Source organism: Pomacea canaliculata, linkage group LG4, assembly GCF_003073045.1.
Source record: "Pomacea canaliculata isolate SZHN2017 linkage group LG4, ASM307304v1, whole genome shotgun sequence".
NCBI classification, from domain to species: domain Eukaryota; kingdom Metazoa; phylum Mollusca; class Gastropoda; order Architaenioglossa; family Ampullariidae; genus Pomacea; species Pomacea canaliculata.
Window position 1 is genome coordinate 10164287 of NC_037593.1, and position 15457 is coordinate 10179743.

At 41.0% G+C, this 15457-nt stretch overlaps 1 protein-coding gene across 1 annotated transcript; it reads left to right on the plus strand.

Annotated features, from left to right (window-relative positions):
* Positions 1 to 4620: 4620 nt before the first annotated feature.
* LOC112561346 (cartilage matrix protein-like) lies at positions 4621 to 12583 on the plus strand. Its single transcript, XM_025233764.1, has 12 exons — positions 4621 to 4740; positions 6105 to 6145; positions 6683 to 6723; positions 7359 to 7489; positions 7609 to 7760; positions 7953 to 8156; positions 8537 to 8610; positions 8966 to 8980; positions 9398 to 9590; positions 10418 to 10598; positions 11339 to 11537; positions 12200 to 12583. The coding sequence occupies exons 1-12, from the start codon at positions 4708 to 4710 to the stop codon at positions 12241 to 12243; spliced, it is 1308 nt and encodes a 435-aa protein (XP_025089549.1). The 5' UTR covers positions 4621 to 4707; the 3' UTR covers positions 12244 to 12583.
* The last annotated feature ends 2874 nt before the right edge of the window (positions 12584 to 15457 follow it).

Sequence of the window (15457 nt, forward strand, 5' to 3'; positions counted from 1 at the left end):
CCAACAAAATGTGCCGGGTCATGTGGGATGGACGATAAATTTACTAGGTCACAGGTAAAGCATCTTCTCAACTTTAATTTGGGTCTTACTCAAGCTCAAAAGCCAAACGTGAGAAATATATCAACTTTGCTTTAAAAACACGCTCACACATAAAAAGGGAAAGTTTGCTTTTCACACAGACTTGACGGGTGAATAATCCGTCAGTCGAAAGAGGGATGACTGAATGTTTTTTTTTTTGGATTAGGTGTGTAAAGCTTCGTACAAAATGCACAGGTAAAATTATAGACCCTTATATTAGTCTAAAACTGACAAATTTAGTTTTTGGGTTTTACACACGCATCATCAGCCCCCATTTCCTCTATATATATATACCCCTTCTTACTACATTTGTCAGCAATTTCTTCTTTTGTTTTGAACGCGTTTTTCTCCATTTTTACATCAATTAGTGTTTAATTATACAAATATATTTAGAGCATAAACAGATGAGGTCGTTGATCAAATCTTTTACATTTTTATAGTCCTCAAGACCACGACACTCCTCCTCCTTGAGAATCTCTCCAAGTCATAAACAGCTATCATCAACTGCACATTAGACGATTAGAGGACAGTTTTTTCAATGTCTCCGCCTCGCGCCGGTCGCTAGTGCCCGCTTCTTGCCGTGCTGAACAAGTCGGGTGTGGAGAGGTGGGTGGAGGACATCCGGCCTCCACACCACGTGACTGCAGCCATATGTGACTAAACACGGCCGGCAGATAATGTGGCCACAAAACATTATCTAATTGGGCTCCGTGAACTGGCTCAAACAAATGGGACACTCGGGCTTATCACATGTGGCTAAGAGTGGTGCTTCCGCCGTGTCCATTCCTGTCAAAACAAATAAATATATAGCAAACAAATAATGAAATAATACCAACATTCAATCTGTCATGTCGTGCATTGTCTAAGGGGAAGAAACGAGCAAACATGATTGGAGTGTGTGTGTTATACAGTGAGAGAAGAATGTGCATGCGCGGTATGTACATAAGACGGATATTAGTAACTTAGAAACTAATTTTCATTTAGAGATTCACTTACTGCTTGTAATAATCATTATTATCGTAAGCGGAACAAATTAACAAACTGAATATAGTTCTCAATTTCAATTACACATCACGTAAAATCGCGGGCACGCACTCACGCACGCACACACGCAAAATGTTTCTATGAATGTAGCCAGCAGTCTTTGATTATATTGCCCAGAAAATATTCCAAATACTGAATAAATAAAATAATAAATAGTATTAATAGTGCGCGCGCAAGCATAAACTAATAAAATAGCTTTTCCCCACAAGAGACATAACTGGAGAATCTTTTGATTGCTTTTTTAAATGATGTAAGTATATATATATACGTGTATGTGTATGTTTGTGTGTACGCTGTATATTATACCCTCTTCCAGCACTATAAATTGCTTTCAAATATTAAGCTGTCATGAGAAGCAGTTAGAAAGAGAAAGGGAGAAGGAAGAGGAGGAAAAGTGTCTGTTGCTATGGCTGTCGTCAGCTCACCACCACCCCCCGCCACCCTCCCTTTGACACCGATCACTAAGATTAACTTATTAACTTTTTAGTCACCTGAGGGACACCCAGGTGAGATTGCACACCTCCACCCTCTCTGACACCGATCACCGTGAGTTGTTGTGGTCACACAAAGCAGATGCCGCGGTCTACTCGCCCTATATATAGTCGTGGCCTAATGAGTTCAATTTCTTAAAACTTAATTTGGCTTCACTTAATCACAGAAAATGAGTCTAACAAGTACTCCAGACATCTCGGTTAATATCAATAATTCCACACAAGTCGCCAATACTTCATACCGGGGAATATTGATGGTCTTCATTTTAAAATGACTGACAGAGACTTTATATCATGTGAAACTAAATTTGAGTTCATATACTTCGTTGAAACTTGGATTCTTGAGAGCTTCAAAAACGATCTGTTTGCGTCCTATGATTTTTTTTAAATGCCTGCTAAAATATTATCTACCCAGTGTTGGATCAGGGAAAATAATGCTTTTAGCAAACACAAACCTCAGCAGATTTATAAAACAAATTGAAGTAAACTTTATAGTATCGTGGTTATTAACATCTCGAGAACTCTTGTCAGTACTACAACAGACTTGTGTCTCACAAGCTTCGAAAATAAACACTTCGGTCAGCTTCAGGTCATCTATCTCTGAAATAAAGTGCGTAAAGTGAAAATCATGAGGTTTTTTTTTTTTTTTTTTAAAAAAAAAGGTGATCATCCGTCATGCAAATGAGGATGAAGGCATAACATTAGTCAAGACAGGAACAGGGTCTGGTGACCACCACTCAAGCTGGACCTGTGGTGAGTCTTATGTCAGCCACTGTGTTTAACCTCATCTCCCTCCCCTCCAGCAACCGTCGGACTAAGTTAACTGGTGGCCAACTGGCATCAGTCAGGGGTTGATGATGAATAACGATGATGACTACTCTGGTTTGTCATGACGATAATTCATTTGTACCGAAAGATAAGGTCAAGAGATTTTAATGTAGTGGCTTGGACCCCCTACTGAAATTGGGCTGATGGTTTGTAATGAATTTGTTTTGGCGCCGCTAATTAAACACAACAATCACTCTCTCTGCAGAAGAATGCTCAGGAACGACAATTGGAAACTGAGAAGGGGTGACAATCTTGGTGTTTTGATCTCTGCTTTTGTTTATGGGAATAATTGGTGGCGTTTTGCCAGAAACCAGGAAATTCCAGCATCAGTAAAAATTTCCGTCAGGCATGGTTAATTGTAATTATGCCAATTAGCATCATTGCTGGGGTGGCGTCCTTCACATGATATTAGCACTGCACCTACTTCAGTCACTCAAACTGCCAGCCAGAACACGATTTCGACCTTTCGGAGATTAATCACTGAAGACCGGGGGAGTGATGTATCACTATTCATTAGCTGCATGGCTCACAGTTAAACAGTCAGGTACACGGATGATATTTATTGAGTATGTTTAGCTGACTGCTTTGCTAACCATGCAGCTAGTGTGCCATGAAGATGCTATGCACCTTAAACCAAGAGAGCGTGCAGACGAACGCTTTTGATGGGTCGATCATGTTCAATAGAAGACACTGTACATTGTTATCTACATTTCTAGCTCCTCCTTCATTCCTAGTTCGCTTCGTGGTATTATGAACAGTATGGCAAAATTCTGTGAGTAGCTGTTTGGTCAAAAGAAGGAAAAGAAATTAATATTTCTTATTGGAATAGGTTTAGTTGTTTTATACGCCTGCTCATTCCCTGCTCCACTGAAATATTTTAATTTTTTTCTCTAATAAATAAGTGTATTTTAGCATATCTGTAATATGTAAAAGTCCTACATTAGAGCTACATAAGCATTAAATTAGGTAAATTAATACACTGTATGATGCTTAATTTATAGATAAAACTATTGTATTTTATGTTTTTTATTTTATAAGATATCATTTCTTTCTTGCACATTATTTCTTTCTTTCTTCTTTCTTTTGATCATAAAACATTTTATTACAAGGGAATGGTCGGGCACATGCAGCCAAAAATCCCTATTAACTGTTCTATCCATTTGATTTATCTTGATATTATACCCTATACAATATCAAAACAATGGTCCAGTAGCAAGATGTAGCAACATACACACATATATATATATCATAATCAAGTACTTGTCGTAGTGGCGCATTCTCAGACTTCTACAATCTGTGGCACTTACGGGTAGAAGGAACGAGCACTCCTCACAGTGAGATGTAAATCGTCTCCCCTTTTTTGAACAAGACATCGATGCTTCCTTAGAAGAGGAAGAACAGAAAGAGAAGGAGCAAACTTCATGTGAAGTGGGCTCAAAGAAAAAAATCAGTCGTCTTTCACTAAATCCCACCTCACCTTGACCTTCACACCACTGACATGGCCTTGACCTCTGACGTGCGTTACATTGACCATCTGCCAAACAGAATTAATTAGGCAAACTAATACCACACACAGGGTAAAAATAAGCAGCAAAATAATGTATCCCCCAAATACCTATGGTACTAAATTACCCCAATTAACTGACAATCAACGCCTCTCATTTGTTGTGCGTTCCCGGACGCATCAATTTTTGATCATTAGTTTTTGTTTTTGTTGATCATTTGCAAGAATTACTGTGTTTTTTCTCAAAGACAGCATGCTTGCAGCTAGGAAAACATTTTCATAACAACACTGATGGAGAAGATGGAATATTGGATACCCAGAAAGCGCGGGTAGGGACTATAGGGTGAGCGCGGGTAGGGACTCGGTTCAGGCACGATACACATACATGTATCAGATTACCATACCCTAAATGGGCAAGACTGTGGGGGTGGGATTTGAAAGCTGTAATAGGTGAGAGTTAGCACCACAGTTAAAAACATCACTTACTGGTCTCTGATTGGCTTACACAATTATCCAGCACTTTGCATCTGCAGGAGACATACTCTCCAATAATTTTGGTTCATGAGCTGCCCGTGGAGTGGAGTAATCATTTCATCAGGGCGTGCAATTGTCTCCAATTAAGGAAAGATGGCCGGTTTAATTATTCTACTAATTGAACCTATTAGGGCATCGCGTGGACTATAAATTCTAGCTACGAGACTTGGATGTCTGTCGTCGCCCTCGCAGCAGTGGAACCTTCTCGACTTGCAGCTCTCATCGAACATGTGGCGCTACCTGGCGGTCGTTTCTGTCTTGGTGAGTCCTCTTGTTTTGTCAGGGCATCAGTTTATTGTGTATCCAGACACATGTGAAGTCTGTCTATGCACCTTCTTTGTTGTTTGTCTATACACCTTTGTTGTTTCTGTCAAGCACGTTGTTCGTTCTGTGTGAGAATCTTTAGATGTCCTCTCTGGTGGCCAAGGTTTCTTCTGTGTCTAGACCCCTACTTAACAGTTGTCTTCGTTGCCATTCTTTGCGGAGCATGCTGTCTAACTGCTTCTTATTTCAAATAATGTTTCTCTCTTTTCCTGATTTTCTGGTTTTCGTTATGAGCTATCTAGCTTTATCATTGTCTGACTTGGCGTGTCCCTTGTCCTTGCTGCTGATCATCTAATTCTCTTGCTGCCTGACCTGGCAAGTCTTATAGTCTCTTGTTATCTGTTATCTAGTTCCATCACTGCCTGACTTGGCAAGTCTTATAGTCTCTTGTTATCTGTCATCTAGTTCCATCACTGCCTGACTTGGCAAGTCTTATAGTCTCTTGTTATCTGTTATCTAGTTCCATCACTGCCTGACCTGGCAAGTCTTATAGTCTCTTGTTATCTGTCATCTAGTTCCATCACTGCCTGACTTGGCAAGTCTTATAGTCTCTTGTTATCTGCCATCTAGTTCCATCATTGCCTGACTTGACAAGTCTTGTTTTTCGTGTTGTCTGTGTTGTGTGTTTTGTTATATCATCGCTTAACTTGGAAAGCTCGTCTTTTTTTGCTTTCTATCAAAACTTTTCCCATCATTCGTGTATATATTTCTGTATCATGATGTGTACACTTCGTAATCTGTAGCTTCTCTAGATATTATACGAGACCATGTATTGTTCTGACGTACAAAGTTCTGTGAGTTAGTTATCAGTTATTGTATTTTTGAAACTCCTGTGATCATTTATTGCATATATTACCTTTATACTACACTTACATTACACTTACGTTCCTTCTTGAATTTCTTAGTAATGGATCGTGTAGTCATATCAATTGAAGGGTGAGGGTGTGCGGGATAGAGAGAATGAATGTTGTTCCCCCCTACACACACACCCTTTTTTTTTTAAACTGATTTAATATTCAGAGGATTTGGGGTTTTTTCACGAAACTAAACCCATCCCCTACACAGTCACATATTTTTCCTATTAAGGCAGTTATTGGCTTAGTCTATTCAATTTGAATTTTTTCTGTAAATTATTTTCTTCGCTCGCCCCGGGCGCCCAAACCCTCGACACACTGTAACATGTAGTGTAGCCTGATGTACTTCATGTAGATGCTTTCACTGATGTATCTCATGTACCTGTATCTTATTTCCTGATGCAATACATGTCGTGTATGTTGGCTGATGAGCTCACTGTTTTCCAGCTGGTGGCTTGTTCAGCAGCCTCCTGGAGAGACTTTGAAAGGTAAACATTAGGTCATAGGATGATAATTAATAAATCTTTCACCTCGTCGAAGCGTATATTTTATCACGAGAAAATGAATAAGTGGTAATTAATAATTGTCTTGCTTTCTATCACTAGTAAATCAATAGGTAGTCTTGATTCTGAGTGTAATAAGTAGTTTTCTATTATCGTGAGTAAATAGAAAGTAGCCTTTTCATGATTGTATTAATAAGCATCCTACTGTTATCATGGGTAAATAAATAAGCAGCCTACTTTGATCATGTGTAATTAAATAAGTAGATTTTTCATGAATGCGTCAATAAGTAGCTTTGTTGATATTGTGAGTACATCACAAAGTAACCTTGTTTCTCTTATCAATATATCAAAGATCCAGCGAGTTCATGGTTCCGTTTCTCTTGTTTTCTTTCTTTCTCTCGCCTGTGTACACGTATACCTGTATCACAATCTCTGTATGTGTGTGTGCAGCTGTCTGTGAATTTGTGTGTCTATGATTTAAATGATGTGGTTAGTCACACCCGTATCTCTAATCGTTCGCAGGAACAGGCGAGTGCTGGAAAGTAATAACAACTGTCCCAAAGGTAAGAATCCTTACTGAGCATGGTAGAACTGAGCTGAGATTAAATCGACAGGACTGGGACGAGGTAAATGACTTATTGTTGATCACAAATGAGTGAAACTAATCACATCAAATGAGCAAAACAACTAATGGACCAGCACTGAGTAAGACAGGCAAATGAGTGGGAGTGAGCGAAAATGAGCGAGACCACAACAGAACCAAACGTGGGGAAAAAAGTGAAAATGAGCACAAAATGATTATAAAGACTGATTAAAAAGGTCAGTTTCTGCAGTTGATGTTGAGACAGCATGGAAAAAGGAAGAAGCAAGGCAAAGGGCGAGCTCGGGATGGGGGAGGGAGAGATGTAGCAAATTGCACCCTGGGGGAAAGCGGGTAGTGGTCACAGAAATGTTGTACGAACCCGAAGTTAGGTGCACCAGTCGTTTCGACACCCGTGTGAGGTAGCGTACTTCACTATAATCCCGCCCCATATACATACACTCTTTGAAAAAAAGAAAGAGAAATCTCTGCGAGTGTAGAGTTACATATATAATTTAATACATACGTAATTTTCGCGACTTTTTGAATGTTCAGGTATCCTCCCGATCAACGGATGCCATGTTTAACAGATTTCTTGTTTCTGTCGGTGAACTGTAGAATGCAAGAGCAAGCCCATGGAAATCTCCTTCGTGGTTGACGCCTCTGCCAGCATCTGGCCGGACAACTTCACCCTCGGCTTGAACTTCATCGAGGACTTTGTCGGACTTTTCGACATCTCGCCCTCTGCTGTGAGTTGAGATGTTATCTTCTATATTTTCTATTACTTGATCCTTTTACGGCAAAAATCACAATGCATTCTTAGCTAAAGCTGCTTTGTCAATTGTTTCTTGCTTTCTTGATTGATCAGGTGAGAGTATCTCTGGTGACATATGGTGAGGTGGCCTATGGTGACGACTCTTTTGGCTTCAACGCCTACACCAACAAAGATTCCCTCGTAAAAGCAATATCGGAAGTGCCGTATCGATCAGGAATCAAGACAAATACCAGCGGCGGAATCAAGTACGTGATCGATTCTCGTTAGTTTTACTGCTGTCACTTTTGATGTCTCTCCTCTTTCTTTCTTGTCTTCAGCATTTCATTCTTGACTGTGTTCATTTTTTTTTTCTTTCTTTCTTCCTTTCTTAAGTTGACGGTGACAATCCTATGATGTCGCCGATGTTGATGGACGATTGACCATGATGATGATGTTAGTTTCATGATGGACAACCACAAGCCGGAGGCGCGGCCCGAAGTTCGTCAGGTGGTCATCGTGCTGACGGACGGCAACTCTCAGGAGCCGGACCTGACGGCCCAGGCGGCCAAACGAGCCCGAGAGGCGGGGCTGGAGGTCTTCGCCATCGGTGTTGGCCAATCTGTATCGGCTGAAGAACTTCACAGGATCGCCAGCGACAACAGGTCAGTTTGGGTGGAGAACCTTTTTTCCTGCCGAGGACCATTTGGAAATGTATAACATCATTCGCGGACCTTGTCCGTCCTTCACACGTTACGACATTGTTACGATTCACAAATTATAAATTTCTGCTGCCGCGAAAAACGCTCCCAGATTTATTGAATTTGCTGCAGTCAGCTTCAAGCAAACACATCGAGGGCCTCTATCCATTAGTTTCAGATCAGCTTGCATGAGGCGCCATCAACAGAATTTCATCACACGAGCCATAATCTCAGAAGAATTACACTTCTCCAAATAATGTTCAGGAGTAGTAGAAGACGATTGCGGGGTTAGAGTTGTGGGAATGTAGGATAAGGTTCATAGATGTTGCCTCTGTGTCTTACAGGCATGTGTTTGTGGTATCTGGATACAAGATGCTGGAGGACATTAAAAAGCGCCTCGCATACGAAGCATGCGATGGTGAGTGCTCACTCTTAAGCCACTAAGAGTTAGATTATATATATATATATTGTGAATTTGCAGAGAGGGTGGTCATGCAGACATTTGGTCTTAGTATACACGTGGCTTGTTGCTCATATGACCTGGCTGATCAGAATAAATAAATCAAAGATTTGGGAAAATGGATATCCAATGACATTAATTTGCTAACCATGCTATAACAACACTAATGTGTATACTTATTTGCATCCCTAAGACTATATTGCACTTATGTAAATTAACATATTCTCTTTTCATTTTATCTTTGAAGTTTAATTTCGCACCTTCAAATATGAAACGAATTTTTATCATTTTAACTTGTTCTTCTCTTTTTCAGTGGTCCCTTTTCCACGTGAGTACCCAGATACTATTTATATTCACTGACACAAAAGACTGGACCTACATCACCAAAAAGGATGCATAAACACTCTTTACATAAGACTTCTTCATAGTTAACTGAATTTAAAATATAAAATACTTTGCAGTGTCCAGATTAAACGCTAGTGTACCAATGCCATTCCATAATTTCTAGTCTCACACCTCATTTCATTGTCTAGCAATATCTCAAAGTGCGAGTTCTTTATAGTCTCTCTCCACTTCATCTTTTTTATAAAAAAAACCTGCCGCTCGCTGTTAACACGTGATGACATTTGTCGTCGGCACTAGTGAACAGACCAGTTTGACCCGTTACAATGTTGTGATGTTCGTCTGCTCTAGAATACAGGTCACGTCGACCCAGTTAATTTCCTTGAGTGATTGTGATTCTCAGCGTGCCAGATGGATCCAGTGGACCTTAGCCTTATAATCGACTCGTCACAGAGCATCGGGGAGAGCAACTTTACCGTCGGCATGGACTTCGTACAGAACTTCGTCAAGAGCTTCCAGGTCAACCCTCACACCGTCCGCGTCTCCGTCGTCACCTTTGGGGATGTTGTCTACACTGACGACGCCTTCGACTTCGAGTGAGAACTTTCCCCCAAATATCCCCCTTATTTCTCTGTCAGTGTAAAGGGCCACTTGTTAGAGCTCGCTCTGGTCTGTGGAGGGAAAATTCTAGGAGCCATGGGTGACTTTTTCTTGAGGAAGATAAAAAATGGCGAAGGGAGAGGAGTTGCCTCTCCTTAATACATCCTGACCCTAGAGACATTAAACTGCTGACAACCTTCACGGCTACAAAGCACAAGAACCTTTACATTTTTTTTTTTTTTTTTTTTTACCGTCAGTGTGGTCCATTACTCTTGTAAAATTGTTTTTAAATAATGCCATTCATCTGCTCAATATCTATATAATCAATTATCTCCCAATTTTCATTGCTTGGAAGATATTATTTATCCCAGTCTTTCACTTGCTTAGAACTTGCGTTTCTAGTGACTGTGCTCAGTCTTTCGAAACATTATTGGACGATTTAATTGACATCTAATGCCCATACATTTTTTTTTCACTAGGAAATTAACGTATTCGCTGATGGCACCTACACTATGTATAGATTTTAACATGTGATAGCTAGCTTTTCTTCACATGACCTTTCATCATGTATTTCCTCCACCCCTCTCTCTTTCTCTCTTAAATCTCTTCAATTCCGCAATCGTTTTGATCTTTGTTGCAACTGTTGTTTTGCCTGCTGTTTCAAATAACTTTGGTCTTCCTTGAGACTACGCATTACATTTAGATTTCCATTGGCAAAAATATTTGCTGAGTTTCATATCGTAAAAAAAATACTGCCAGAAAAAAGTATCCATCAGAAAAAAGTCCAGTGAAGATGCCCTCTTTGGTCTGGTTTTTCTTGCAGCACGTACGATAACTCCAAGGACCTGCTTGACAAGCTGCAGGCTATCAAGTGGCGCCATGGTACATCCACCAACACGGGCGCTGCCATCGAGTACATGCGGGACGTGCAGATGGTCAAGTCTCGTCCCACTGCAGCACACGTCTGCATCGTCATCACCGATGGCCAGTCGCAGCTGTGGATGGTAAGTCACCTCCTGCAGATGCCACTTCCGGTTGATTGGCCTGCTGGGTCACGAGCGTTCCTGTCTTGTTTCCACATATAAAAGTCGCCGCTAAAAAAAAGTATGTCTTCATTTTACTTGTACATTAAGATGCCCGTCTATTTCGAGCTGATATGCAAAGGAGAGAGATGACAACGCTTGGTCGACCCAATTGTGTGATTGTAATGTAAGGGTAAACGAACTGGCTCAAATTTCAGATATATGTGTGTGTAATCCTTTCAGTTTATAAAACGTTGAGTACTCTTACCCATCATCGGCTAGGGTTATACACCAGCCCTGAATGTATTGGCAGAGATCGTGTTGCCATATAGTTATGTAGTCTGTAATCAAAGAAAAGTACTGGCTGTGTAGAGGGGTAACTGTCTTGACAGTAGTAACTCTACCAACAGACTAGTGTCATTAATCACAGGGTTCGCTATAGTTAAAGCGTTGTATCTGAAGTCACACCTGTAAGCTTTATCTAGAATGTGTGTCTGAACTTATAGTAGTCACTATATCTAAAGCCGTGAGTCTGAACTCATTGTGGTAACTGTACCCTGCGATTACAGCGGTGTATTTGTCTTTAAAACGGTATTACAGGCTTCATACAACTACGTGTAGCTAAGACAAGTAAGTCAAGGTGAGGCGTGTCTGTGCTCAAACGCGATCATGGTAGCCACAGAGATGGGTGTGTAACCTGTGACCTCTGCCTCGTTCTGCAGAAAACCAAGGAGGAGGCGAAGAAAGCCCGTGAGAAGGGGATCGTCATGTACGCCGTGGGCATCGGGAAGCTCGGCGAGGAGCTGAGTGAGGATGAACTCCTCGGCATCGCTGGCGACCGCAGCCGCATGCTGATTGCTGACAACTACGCCAAGCTCAACACCATCCGCGAGCAGCTCACCACCATCACGTGCTCCGGAAGTGAGTGCGCGCGCATCTTTGTTTACGATCTTCAACCAAAGAACGAAGTACAGCTTTAAAAAGTTTTCAACCTGTAGGGTGGTCTGAGATTACTACAGTACTTCGTGCTGTAGACATTACTTTCTCGCACTGTAAACAATGTCTCAATCTTCGGTAGACACTAATTTACAGTAGCACATTCTTACACTGACTTTAGCGGCACCACCAACACATTTTTACTTGACACTCTCACACTCTCACACTATGACTTTATCACATTTTTTAGAGCACCTTTTGTTTAGGTATCTATCAAAAGCCTTTAAATTATCAGCTAAAACTAGGTATTGGGACAGCCATTGAATGAGAACTTATGTAAGTAACTGTTACACTCTGGGTTTGTGCGCGGAGAGGACGTGGTGGAGTAAGGAAGATAGACGAGAGACGGATGAGAGAAGAAAAGAGAGCTAAACATACTGATCGACAAATGACAAGCATTCACTATGAGCACATAAACAACATAGAATAGAGAAAGCGCAAAGATAAAAGAGAGAAATAGTGGAAGGCACGGGTCAGAGAGTACAAAAAAAAAGATTGAGGGGGGAACAACATATTGGGGCGGAGGAGGCCGAGTTCCACGCCACTCGAAAACTTGTTAACTTGATTATTTATGTCAATTTTTCCAGTCATAAACGCCCTGCACCTTAAGGCTACAGCCTACAGGCAGTAATGACAGCCATCACAGTGTGTGGACAACCTTCGTCTTTTCTCTACTTTGTCATCAACACCAGCTTTCTGCCGCACGTGGAGGCGTGGTGCACGGCAGCAAGGACGGACGTGCATGTGCGCGTGCCACCAAGGCAACACTTTAATTAAACACTGAACACTGAACACTGTGATTGCACAGAAGATATGGCGGTGAACCGAGTTTGCTGCCAACGGAAAATTTGCGTGTGACGCTACATTCAACTGAGGACTGCGTTCACTGTATACTCACCTCTCTGCACACTCTAGAGAAATATTCCCACTTATCAATAAATAAATAGATAAAAATAAATCACTGAAACGGCGTTGCGTTTTCATACTTGGGTCTGTTTTTTCCAACGAACGAATATGAACGAAATTCTAAAGCTGTTTACATGTTGTTCATTTGTCAAGGCGTCTGTAAGGTCTCTGTAAAATGTCTAAAAAGCTTGTATGCAGTCTCGGGAAATGTAATGTTGTGGAAGAAGGTGTTGGGGGGGGGAGGGGGGGATTGTGTTTTACGCCGAGCCAGTAACTAAGGCTATATCACCAGCCCTGTAAACAGATGGCACATGCAGAGAAAGAACAGCGTGCCCGAGAAAAGATCAAAACCCATGACAGCCACCCCTCAACGTGTTGGTGACAGGCCTGCGCCATCGGTCCGCCATAGAAGCCAAGTCGGGAATGCAAAGACAACAGTTCCAAGCGTCGCACATGATCAGTCACAGAAATAGTCAGGACACGATTGACACCAATATCTTGGTAAAGCTCAGGAAATAAAACCTGTACAGCAAATCATGATGATAACACGGCATCTGAGGGCGATGACTTTCGACAATGAAAGTAGCGGCCAGTGTTCAACTCTCCGTGTTCGCGACCATGGCGACCCTTTGGGTAAAGGGTATTCTGTAGTACTGTTTGGAGAGGACACTGGCGCAACAAAGCGCATACGCCCAAAGAAAAAACAAATCAGCCAAACAAACAAATGGTGAAAGGAATACACAGTCGCATCAAATCCATTGCGGAGGAAATGCAAGCAGAATGATAAAATAGCTTCAGACCAGACTGAGGAGACTGGAGCAAGAACAAACAGGCTTTCGTCAGGGTATCATGCACAAACCATATCGCTACACTGAGAATCATTATTGAACAGTTCCTCGAATGGTAGTCACGACTCTACAATGCGGGTCAGCAACAAGCAAGAAGCCCCGCTCCAACTACATAGGAAATGTATTACAGAGTCTGACCCTTTAACCTACCTTGGCAGCATAGTCAGCAAAAATAAATAAATTCCGACTAGCATTCCATACCCTACGACCTGTCTGGAACTCCAAGGGTTTATCTCTACACACCAAGATCCGCATCTTCAACACAAACGTGAAGTCAGTCCTGAAACAAGATGTATGAATTACTGCTATCCACAAGACAAAAATTTGAGAGTAAAATTTTAAATGTGAATCAAGCTATAATTAAGTACGTTTTACTGATAAAAATCATGTAACAACCCTAGACGAGGTAAAGTTGCCTCATTAAAATTTAGCATAGTAAATTTTGTCATAGAGTTATAAAAATCCCCCTTATTGGTCGGCTACTAACCGAATTTTTATAATTATCTCCATTTGTCCACTGAAAGTTTTTATATTTTGCTCTGAAATACTTTACACGTATTGTTTACACAATTGGTGGTGCCATCGCAGTGCATGGGAAGTAACTCTGTAAAGCAGCAAAAGCAAATAAATTTTGTGGTGTGACCTCCCTTGTACAATTTCGCTAAAGGCGGCGGACTGCTGCGACGTCAAGTTTGTCTCTATTTCTCCACAATAAGCCGTGTTTGTCAATTACAGAAGTTTAATAAGCATGGCACGATTAAAGATAGATTCTAAGCTGGCAATAAACAGCTGATAGATTTCGAGAGAAAAATCAGTACCAGGACTAAAATAAAACTGACCTCTCAATTAAGCAGCCTGGTAAAGCAATGTTTATATGGCCCGGTTTAATAATAATAATAATAATAATAATAATAATAATATGCAAAATTTGTAAAGAGAATACTCACACTCATAAGGAGATATAGGAATATATGAGGATTAAAGTATGGCTAGGTTTCAGAGAAGAGAAAACAGAACCAGCAGCAAAAATTATACCTGAAATCTATGTAATGGAAAGAATGGCAACCGTTGAAGTACTTCCACTGATAAAAATCAATAGAATTCTGCACAGGTTGTGAGGATGTAGAAGATTATAAATACATGTAACTATTTCTATGTCTTGAATTGCTCTAGGGGAGCAAGGAACATTTTATGTAAAGTTGCCTCATGAAAAATCAGCGTGGTTATCTATGTTTATTTGTCTGAGCGTTATAAAAACCCGTCCTATTTACTAAACAAATGTTTATAATTAACTCTCTTTTTCTTCTAAAAGGTAACAAAGTGTGGTTTTTTTAATTTGCTCTGAAGCACTTTAGTTTTAATTTTTATGTTACGAGTGGCTCTAGCACCGTGCATGGGGAGTAACTCTGCAATGTACCATCAAACAGTTTGTGGTGTAGCCTCCCTTGCAAACATTCGCTGAAGACGGCGGACAAAACTTTAGTTTGTCACTATCTAACGACACTAAGCCAATAAGAGAGATTTAATGAGTTGGGCTCGATGGAATGATCCAAAGCTGACTAAAAGCGACACACACCCGAACACACCAAGCTAGCGGCCACACACGCATGCAATAGCTTCCTTAACACTACAGCACACTCTGACTCCACAGTCTTGACGCTCACTCTCACCGCTTATATACAATGCATAAAAGGTATCTGGAAACATCCAGCATCTACTCGTTACGTATGCGCTCTCTCGCACTGGACATTCCAGGTGTGAAAGCTTGCGTCAGTCACACTCACTCATGCACTTGCTAGAATGGTCCAGGCGGTTTAGTCAGTCGTTCAGGTCAGCAGGGGTCAGATACTCATCAAAGCGCTGAGGGCGCAGGGTGACATCTTGCAAAGACCGCAACGTACCGCATTTAATTCGTAACACTCATATACCAGCAATATGCAGATAAGTACGTACTTTAATATGCTGACGACAGTAAAAAAAATTCTTTTGTTTTATATATATATGCACACATATAACCAGCAATAGTAAATTCAGTTGGTGACCTTAGGTCACCTCGGGTTACTCAAGATCACGGCCAGTAGAGTTCATCAG

Bases quoted from the DNA above. Each gene is read 5' to 3' on its own strand.
- LOC112561346 (XM_025233764.1), top strand. From the start codon at position 4,708: ATGTGGCGCTACCTGGCGGTCGTTTCTGTCTTG. The intron at 4,741-6,104 runs GTGAGTCCTCTT...ACTGTTTTCCAG, and splicing joins TGGCGGTCGTTTCTGTCTTG to CTGGTGGCTTGTTCAGCAGC. The intron at 8,157-8,536 runs GTCAGTTTGGGT...TGTGTCTTACAG, and splicing joins AGGATCGCCAGCGACAACAG to GCATGTGTTTGTGGTATCTG.